A 10301-nucleotide genomic window follows, 5' to 3' on the forward strand; every position below is an offset into this window, starting at 1 on the left:
CTTTTTTTCTGCTAGGTTTGGAGAAAAGGTCATAATGCCCATCGGTACTAATCGGTAAGTGGAGTAATTTGAGACTATTGCATAATTTCTGTGTTTTCCAATGCCTTTGTATAAAGCAATGTTATTATTCCCCTTGTTCCCGTTATGACGGACCAAGCATAGCTAATCTCCAATCCTCTGTCCTGATTGGTTAAGAGGCGGCCCCTACTATGTCCTCTGGTTGGTTATGAGTCCGGCACTGTTATGACTGCACACGCCTATCTGTGTTGGGGGGCCAAGAGGAAATCTGGTTGGGAGGGATAGTGTTGACATTCGAAGTTCCTCTCTCTGAACCATAGACTGTATAAAATATGGACGTGGTATCTGTGACATCACCCATCTGTTTCTGAAGAGCTGTTTTGAGGCCAATCGTTGGCGGCAGCCATATTGCTGCTGTGTAGCGAAAGTGACGTAAAGAGGCGGAGTTTGAGCCTCATAGCCAACAGCGACAGTGTTCCCACAGTCAGCTGTGCCTCTCATTGGAAGACTTGTAATCTCAATATCTTCGAAATTGCTGTGTTAGACAAAAATTCACCCCCCTCACAGTGTGAGCCGATCGAGAAATGAGCTATCCAGACTACACTCGTCTTTTGTACCAGGCTGTAAACATGTTTATTTCTGCTGTAAGGATCGTCTTTTTCCCATTCATGTGTATGTGACTTCCTGTACTTCCGGAGCCAGCCTCAAATGGATCCTCGATGAACTGCAGCTTTTTGCACTTCCGCATTAGACTCATATTTTTAGACCCGAGGTTGCCGCTTGCTCTGAACAGAAGTTTACTCTGTGACTACCAACAGCAGCTTCAATGTTTTAAAGTTTTAACGTTGGCAATTTTTATTATAACACAACCACTTATTGATAATAAAAATGCAACGGTTGGGATTGTAATTTAGATTTTTGGGTGTTTTATCAGTTGAAATGCTCTTACAATACCTGTTGCTGGTTGAGGAATTGTTAATTTGATGCTCGTGCACTCATTTGCCACTCGTGTGCTCAGGCATGACCATACAGTCTACAGGCATGACTGCTGTTGACAAGCTTGTGAGCTTGTAGCAGAAAAATGGCAGTGTTCTGTTCTCTAGGCCGTCCACGACATAATGTGTACTCTTGGGAAAACTTAGCTATTTTTTGGTTGGTGACATACATTTTCCAGTATGTATTTTCCAGGCTAACTTTGAGTTACAGTGTGCTACCAGGGTGACTTGGAAAATGCCATGGTTAAAATACATACAGAAGAGTTTGCTGTTCATCACTTGGTGAGTACTTTTGTTGAAAACATTTTTTTTAGCATTAAGTTAGCAGATGTGTCTTGCCCACCAGCATTAGAATGTTTACTCACCAGTTTCACCCCTGGTCACTTTTCTATTCAACAATCCAACACAGGTGAAAATAATTCGTAATGCCTGAATTTCAATCAATTACCTAAATTTTAAGATTTGTGTATAGCGCATTCTGGCTCACTGTATTGCTCATACTTTTGACAGTTGAATAAAACCAGTGATATAATAGATATTATTAGCTACACTTTGAATTTTCCTTCCATCACAAATAGCTTCTTTGGAAAAGATCCAGGCAACAGTTAGTCCGTAAAAAGATTAGGACAAATTTTTGTTATTGCATTCAAGCTGCAGAGAAACATAAATACACCAATGGCACTGCCCTTTCTCAGCAATAATTAAAAATGAGCTACCTCCTGTAGTTGAAATTTGGAAAAAAATATCGAACTTCAATGACAATTTGTGAAGATAATGCATTTTGAGACCTGGGAACTGCAAGCTTCCCATCTTGTCTCATCCCAATTGGTAAAACTTTGCTGGCCCCTGTGTAATAATACACACCTATGAAAGAGTATATGAGCCATGGGTTGGAAAAATTAATGAGAGAAGGAAGGTCATCGCTGATTCGAGTTAGACATTGAACTTAAATGTGGATTTGAACAATAATTGCAACATGTGATATTTACTATCCAAAGTATAACAAGTTTGGTTGCATTTGAGCACAGACTGGTTGTGTAATAGAAAGGAATTGATTTCTGAACATTTTATAAAGTATAGACTGTTTGGCTTTTGTTTTGAAGCACAGCAAGGACTCATCATCATCCAAGGAGCACACTGTGCAAATATTGATTTCCTATGTCTGTTGGTTAATAAGTCATGAGCATTCAAGCAAACCCTGAATAACCCCATGGTGCTGCTATTGGTGTCATTTTTAAAAACATAGAGCATTTGAAGATGGGGAATCTTGTAAGCTAGTTTGAATTGTTTACTCAGCTGTTGTGATTTTTAACTTTCATGCAGACTTCTTTTTTAATATTAAATTTTTCAAAATATTATATAGAGTTACTGAAACGTGTTAGTCTGTAGAAAAAAAATGTCACATTTCCCTGAATGATAAATACAACATGACATTGGAACCAATGTTCTAGCAGAAACAGTACAGGATAAGATTCAAACCCTGTAGTAAGAGAATAGAGAAATGATAATTAAGAGTGAAAATAACATGACTGTTAGTGTAACAGTGTATAATGAAAGTAGAGATATAAGAGCAGATATATAATAATCTAATTTCTTTCTTCTTACGATTGTCTCACTTTCCAAATTAACCATGTTAATTTCAGGTGAGATGTTCATGTCAGTAAACACAACACAGGAAAAACTCACAAAGGTGAAAAAAAAAAAAAAAAAGTTTTATAGTTTAATAGCACTGTACATTGTGATACAACTTGTTCAAAACTATTTGCAGCAGTTTAGGTAGAAGCTCAGACTGCATGAAAACATAGACGGCCCAACAGCTCCCCAAAAGTGAAGCCAAAACTTTTAGAACTGGCTGGCTGTTCTTAGGTCATATTATGCTGATTCATGTGCAAGAGATGATTTATTCGGGGAGGTCTAGTTTTAGTTAGTTATCATACCTGCCAACACTCCAGTTTTTCCCAGGTGTCTCCCATATATCGAGTAGGGATGTAGTACTCGATTACTTGCTATTGACCCCATTATTCGAGTAACATTTTGTTACTCGTACACCTGGCAACATAACTTGAACTCATACAGCGTTACATGTGTGACCATGTGCTTTTTGTTTTTGCCTAACTGAATATACTGGGTAGGAAAATAATTAACAGGATACAAACTCCGGCCACGGCTTCAGCTTTAGTACACACTGAGCCAGATTTCAGCAAAAACAACTGTTTTTACGGCAGCTACGGCAACTCTCTAGGAACATATTATTCCACCGAAAGCAAAAGCACAACAAATACAGAACCGTCTGCGACATGTCAGCTAAAAAAAGTGATGTCTGGAAGTACTTAGAAAAAAACGATGAAGTTAATGTGCAGTGCAAGATATGTGGCATTAAACTTAAATACCATAGAAATACTAGTTTGATGCTTAACCACATGCGCTTAAAGCACAAGGAGAAAACAACAGAGATTGCGTTTGTCGAGCCGGAGTACAAGCTACCATCACGGAGAACAACAGCTACGAGAGTGGAAAAGATGTATGAAGAAAAGGCAGCAGAACTTAGAGTTGATTTGCAATGTGTTGACAAAGTGGCTGTTAAAATTCTGGTCCGGGAGGTCCGTGTCAGACAGACTTTTATTTATTTATTTTTGTTTATGGTTAAAAAAATAAATAATTGGCAGTACTCGAGTAATTGTTCATTAGGTAATTCGAGTAATCGAGTACATTGTAAATTCCCATCCCTAATTTCGAGGTCATCTCCCACCTCGCTCCTGGCTTTTGTCAATTCACCCGGGAAACTCCTGGGATTTTCATGGCCCGACAACTTTGTTATGAGTAAAGTGCAAAAATGCAACAACCACTAACACAGAAGTCATTTATCTTTCCGTAACCATCAGTGTCTGCTGTGGACTGTCACAACCTTAGGGATCTTTGCCAATTTATCACTAAGTTAAATGCATGTTTGAGATGTGTGAAGTCTACCCTGTAGCACTACCAGCCAGATAACTTCTGCTCATGTCAGCGCACTTTGAGGCAGTATTTTGGCTTCCCTTTTCAACAATGGGAGGAGATGTAGGTGTGTCATCTAAATTAATGTACAGTCAATAGGTAGAAGCAGGTGAGAGAAGTTAGCTTAGAGTCCACAAGAGACACTTTGATATAGTTAAAGGTTAAAAAGATTATTTTTGTGTGGACTTATTTAAATAGCTTTAAGAAGTTTCAGGGGAATAAGAGGGAGATAGGAACATCAACTGGGAGTAGAAGTAAATGCATAGGTTTCGTCCTCTGATCGCCACAGTTTTATTTCTTGTTGGAAAGAAGTGCATTGACTTCATCCTCTGGTTGGATGCTATGCCACTGAGCTATTGGCCTCCTGGGGTTAGCCAACATGTCTGACCAGTGGCATTGCTCTTTTCCAGTGCTGTTGCCTCCCAACAGTACCTTCCCGATGGCATCATTCTTCCCAATCTTATCATAGTCCAGCACAGTCACTGCTATCTGCACCTTCTATAGATAAAAACACACACACAAAAATAGTAATGAATACTTCATGACTTAGATTTAGTAAGTGTGTGTGCGTGTGTGTGTGTGTGTGTGTGTGTGAATGTGTGTGTTCACAAGTATGCGTACCTCTATCTGTTCACTGGGCACTTCAAAGCTGAAGGACTCATTGTAGTAAGGGTTTAAAGTGTTTTTCTTTATCGTTGTTTTCTTTTTCTTGAGTCTTTTCCCATTCTGCATCAAGTGTATCTTCACATAAGGGTCTAAAGGAGAGAAGAAGAGGAGAGGGGATTCATGGCAGAGCAACAGACCCACAGCCTGGCACCGATACGGTAATTCCATCAGTCATTAAACTCGACATCTTTTGCGGTAACTCCAAGTATTTGCCCCTGAAAAAGTAACTGCTTGAAAGTCGACACACCAAGTAGTTGTAAGGCTTGATTAATCAACTACAACACATGTAGGCTTTTAAGAGTACACTGTATCATATGATAACATCCAAAGACATACTATTAAAAGTATCAAACAAAGTTTTTTGATCATTACATATTTTTATTGTGAGGAGGAACTTTATATGGACCTCCAATTCAAATTCTATCTGAACTGAAATATCTTCAATAATTGACTCACCTGATAAACCCCCCACATCCATTTTCTTCAGGTTTTTGGCCTCCAAGATTACCACTGTCAGCTTCCCTGCAGTTGGCACGTACCTCAAGGACAAACACACATCTCCAAGCCGCTCACTCTAATAGAAAGAAAGTAGGTATGTTGTGAGGGACTTGTATAATTGTCTTCATAGTTACAATAAGAATACTAAAGCTGAAAGTCACAAAAGCTCCTTTAGACCTAGAGGGGCTACAAAAACAGGATGAATATTCTGTGAATGATTGCTTGCTTTTGAGATTGAATGTAATTATTAAAGCAGATGACTACAGACATTCAAAAAGAAGTAACTGTGGTCTGTGGGGAAATTGAACAAAAAAAATCCTAAAAGCTCGTCAACACTGAATGCAATTTGATTCCTCCTGTTTTACTTTTGCAGGCTTTTTTCAAGTTCAACTCCTCTCCCCTTGTGACAGTGTGCTCCCACCTCCTCCTTCTCTGCCTTCTGCAGATCTCTCCACTCCTTCAGAGACTGGCTGAAGTCCACACTGCTCATCGGGATCTTTATAGCTCCTATAGCATCGTGTTTTGAGAAGCGGTCAAAGTCGTACACGGTCATCACTAGTGTTTTACCGCCCAGCTCAGTGTACGGAACCTGCAGAGCACAGTCTTTTTGAAAACACATCATGTGCCAGCTGGTATTATGCCCCAGTAAGGATGAACAACTCAACTTGTATTCGTCTGTTTATTTACCTTGAATGTAAAAGTCTCATTGAAGGAGGGTTCAAGGGTCTTCCTGTGAACTTTGGTTTCAAACTTTTTCTTCTTGTCCGGGAGCAGATAGAGTTTGACGTAAGGGTCAGAGCTACCTCCAACATCCATTGCAGGAAGTTCAGCAGCCTGCAAGATGCCTACTACCAGCTATGTGGTTGGATGTCAAAGCAAAGGAAGGGAATACCCAGAAAATAGATCATCTGGTTAATTGATAGAGTGGTGAAACTGTTCAAATATGACATTGTGAAGTAAGCAGACGGTGTTTCAGTGAATGGCATCTCACCGTATTATCGGTGAAGTTGTAGTCTAATGTGAAATGTAGCCTTCCAAGCTTCTCCTCCTCCTTGGGCTCATTATCTGACAGCTCTGTTTCTTTTTTACCTTCATCTTTCATTGGCTGCAAAAAAACAGACACACACATCACATGCAGGTGAAATATACCTGCTTTACAAGTAATCAATGAAGAGCCTCTGTCAACTCAGAGAGCAGCGATCCATTCTGTGTTCCTACAGTATGCTGAATAGCATCACAGAGCCAGAGGCAGTTTAACAGAGTTAATGTTGCCATCTAAAGATTATTTACTGATTGAAGGGGAAGTTTTAAACTTCCAGTGTGTTTAAATGTGACCTGAAACACAACTCATCTCAGACCTCAACCTATACTTACAAAACATCCATTAGTCTTAACACACACTGACAGTTTTAGTAGCCCTGACTGACCCGGATGTCGGGACTTTGATACATTGCAAGGACAATGCATCTGCAGCGAGAGGATGTGTACGTGCGTGAACTTGTGTGTTGCCCACCTTGATGTAGCCTCCATTCATTTCAGTGTCAAAGTCCCCCTGGCTTTTCTCTTTTCCCTTTTTCTTGTCCTTTTCTTTGTCCTTGTCCTTGTCCTTCTTTTTCAGGAACTTTTTCCACACACACACAGTAAAGGAAAGCACCAAACACAAGCTCACCATGCAGAGGGCAGCAACAGCCCATGATGGCACTGCAAATCCACATAAAACACATGCACACACTTAATGATAAATAACTGATTCATATCAACTTGTAGTCAGACAGTGGCGGAGCCAGACAGTTTTGACTTGGGTGGCCAAACTGGGGCACTGACTGTTGAAGGGGTGGCCAGATGTGGAAAACATTAGGGGCTTACCCCAAACCTAAGAGGGTTATCTTCAATAATCACATCTACTTTAACTTCTTTTATAAAATAATTTAAAAAATATTACATTTTTGTGGATTTCTAACGTTAACATTAAAATTGTAACTCGACAGAGTATCAACATTTAAATCTGCTGAACTGAACTCTTTACGGACTCAAAATGAAGATGATTTTCCAAAGTCAAAGCATCAACAAAAATAATAATTCAAATGCAAAGAATCTAGGGTCTCTGCAGCTTGTTGAAACACAACAACACACAATAGCTGATTTGAATATAAGTAATGTCTCTAACATGGCAAATAGCCAATCATGTTTAAGAATTTCAGGGTGGCAACAGGGGTGGCCAATCAGTTTTCAGAGGTGGACATGGCCACCCCTTGGCTCCGCCACTGTAGTCAGCCCTTTCTAACAATGAAGAAAATGTTTACTGTAAATTGTCCCATTTATGACATTTGCTATATTTTCACTTTGACTTTTTGTTTAGAATCTTGCTTCAACTTTTACCTTAATTTGATCTTGATTTTTATTGTTATATTAAAGGACTGTGTAAAGTCTGTTTTTAAGACTCTAAAAAAGATGATATGATAGCTATACCAGGATACCAGGAGTGCAGATATTACTTTGTCTCTTATTTATACTTATTAAAAATTACATAATGTATACCAGTTTCAAATCTAGCTATTTTGCCATGCATATATTTTGAGATGCACTTCTGAACAGCATGTTGACATGATTCTGCACACTCACAATACCAGAGCCTTATCAAAGTACATTTCAATTAAGAATGGGTGAGGCTGTCTTACTCACTGTTGGCTCTGTGCAGTTCACTCATGAATTTGTTGGGAATTTGGGGCTGCCCATGGTCTTGGGTGGTTGTTGCATTTGGCATTTGAGTTGGAGCAACAGGAGTGCCTTGTGCCCCAGGGGCGGCTCCATGGTTCCCAGTCATTATTTGAGTGGTGACAGCAGATCCAGAGAAAAACTGGCAGAGAGACAGAAGTACAGGGAGGTTACACAGCCATAACAAACAATTTTTACAACATCGTCATGGTTATATATCAATACAATAATAAATTACATCTGTCAATGCATTAAGAAACAAACCTCATAGACACATAAAACTCAGAGCAGAGTATCCATTAATCTCATTGATCATGTGTTTTTGAAGCAATAATGTGCTTATAGATGCTGTATGTCCGTCAGTGTCAAGTGACTTCTCTTGTTTCTGCTGGCCTGGCACTAACACTTACACACACAGGATATGCAACCCGCCGTCCCTGCCAAACCTGCTGACATGGAGGGGAGAGGAAGGAGAGAAGTGAAGTTGAAGTGTCACGCGTGGACCTCCGCTGTTAACGGCCAGCTGCCAGAGGTGAGAACCATGAGGCAAGGTCGGGTGAACAGAATACATGAGAGAAAGGTCCCACTGCCAAGTCTGAACTCCCAAGCGCAGAAATGTTTTGATATTTTTTTTTCTGCAATCATTTACAGGTATTGAGTATCTGCGGTTGAGTCAGCAGATGTGATCTTACACCCAAGCAGACACTGATCTCAGGCTGTCCTGTCTTGTTCAGGATTTATCAAAAGACGGCGCCTCAAACAGATGCTGCCACTGAATCATAAACAGCTGCCTGAGAAAACAAAAGAACCCAAAGAATAACAAAATGAGCTGATTTTGACTCAAAACAGGGCTGTACCTCTTATATGTTACAGTTCTCAATACTTATAATTTCTAGTGAAGTGTACTTATTTAAAGGAATAATGTTGATTCTGATGTCCTTATGTAACTTAGACTTTAAATAATCACAGCTTTTATGTATTCTGTGCAAATTAGAAACTGAATCAGAGCATCAGCTGTATTCCTTTAAAAGTAATTATTATTGGAGTGAGGTATATCAAAAGCATATATGAGTAAATGTATAAATCTTCATCGTTCCTTCATTTTTGTTGCAGACATGATAATGAATGAGTCATTTGCTGCACCATATGGTCCCACAATGCAGCTGCTGATTCTCACACCTGATCTTACAAGGTTGGAAAGGTTCACTGCAGAATATAAAATACTGTATCACTGCAAGATGAAGGCTATTTATCTAAAAGATAAATACATAATTTAAAAATAGCCTTATTATAAGTTTGACACCGCATGCTTTTTAACCTCAATGTGTATTTTAGTAGACGTCAGAAAAGTAGAATTTGAGTTAGTGATTAATATCTTTTTAACAGAATGACCAGCAGAACCCTGACTAATCTTTCATGCACCCCATGTGTTTACCCACAGTTACCATTCACTTGGAAATAACGAGAAATGAATGAAAGCACTTTTTAATACTGAGAAAAAGAGACATACCTTTGCGAAGTTGCTCCAACAACAAATCTCAGCCTCACAGGTTCTCTTTTTTTTCTTCCAGAGAGATGGAGGAAAAAAGTGACAGGACCAGAGAGGGCAAAAAAGAAAGAAGAAGAATGGTAAGGTAGGAGAGTTTTTTTTCTTACTGGCACTTAGACAAACAAGAAGAAGACTGCAGGTGTGTGAAAGCTGGATGAAGAGAGAGAGAAAGAGCGAGGGAGGGTCCGACAAGACAGCGTTGGGGTTGGCATAGGCGGAATCGTGGCTCTGTCATCTTGTGCTGCTTCTCTGTGTTTTTGCTGGTTGTGTGTTGGGGTGAATCTGCTCTTTTCAGTCAATTCAGCCCTCATGGGAGCATGGTTGCTTCTTTCTGATGCCCGACCTCTTGTGACCTCTGTCCCTTCCCTATAGGTCACCCTCACCAGGCCTCTCATGCATATTCATCAGTGTAGTGACACTGCTTTTTAAACACTCGTTAGCATAGTGAAGGTTCAGCAATAGAGGGCATTTACATTCAGCGTGGACAGCTCTGTATGTGTGTGTAATGGTGTGTGTGCCTCTGGCTGCAGAACTGTCTCATATTGTCTATGTATAGATGATGTTGCCTGATTTAGAAACTTAGGATGTGGTTTCTGCAGCAACACAGAGATCAAGTTCCGGCCCCGCCCCGTTCACCTTGAGGTACCAGAGACTCACAGAGTCACTGTACAGAAGGAGGGATGAGACAGAGGAGATGGGGGGGATGGTCGGGGAACAGAGGGCTCAACATAACCTCTGTCTGGGACATATAGAAGTGTACACTTTATGCATGGCTTTTGCTTTGGGAGAGAAGTTAAATAGTGTTTTTCATATTTCTTTGAGTTTGTCTACCTGTCCATCCCATTTTGGTAGATGCAATATCTCAC

The 10301-nt window shown here is 39.9% G+C and overlaps 1 protein-coding gene and 1 long non-coding RNA gene across 3 annotated transcripts; one reads left to right on the top strand and one right to left on the bottom strand.

The window, feature by feature from the left end:
- Nucleotides 1-3985: 3985 nt before the first annotated feature.
- LOC117814601 (synaptotagmin-1-like) lies at nucleotides 3986-8676 on the bottom strand. Its single transcript, XM_034686045.1, has 10 exons — nucleotides 8579-8676; nucleotides 8297-8409; nucleotides 7854-8028; nucleotides 6685-6872; nucleotides 6163-6276; nucleotides 5859-6026; nucleotides 5593-5760; nucleotides 5130-5247; nucleotides 4629-4762; nucleotides 3986-4505 (listed from the first exon to the last, which is right to left on the bottom strand). The coding sequence occupies exons 3-10, from the start codon at nucleotides 7993-7995 to the stop codon at nucleotides 4299-4301; spliced, it is 1239 nt and encodes a 412-aa protein (XP_034541936.1). The 5' UTR covers nucleotides 7996-8028; nucleotides 8297-8409; nucleotides 8579-8676; the 3' UTR covers nucleotides 3986-4298.
- Nucleotides 4738-5875, top strand: LOC117814603. Of its 2 annotated transcripts, none has more exons than XR_004631599.1 (3): nucleotides 4738-4831; nucleotides 5161-5265; nucleotides 5545-5875. It is a non-coding gene; the product is annotated as an uncharacterized LOC117814603 (long non-coding RNA). The 2 variants fall into 2 exon arrangements; XR_004631598.1 differs by having other exon boundaries at nucleotides 5161-5261.
- Nucleotides 8677-10301: the final 1625 nt, after the last annotated feature.

This window comes from Notolabrus celidotus, chromosome 6, assembly GCF_009762535.1.
Source record: "Notolabrus celidotus isolate fNotCel1 chromosome 6, fNotCel1.pri, whole genome shotgun sequence".
Lineage (NCBI taxonomy): Eukaryota > Metazoa > Chordata > Actinopteri > Labriformes > Labridae > Notolabrus > Notolabrus celidotus.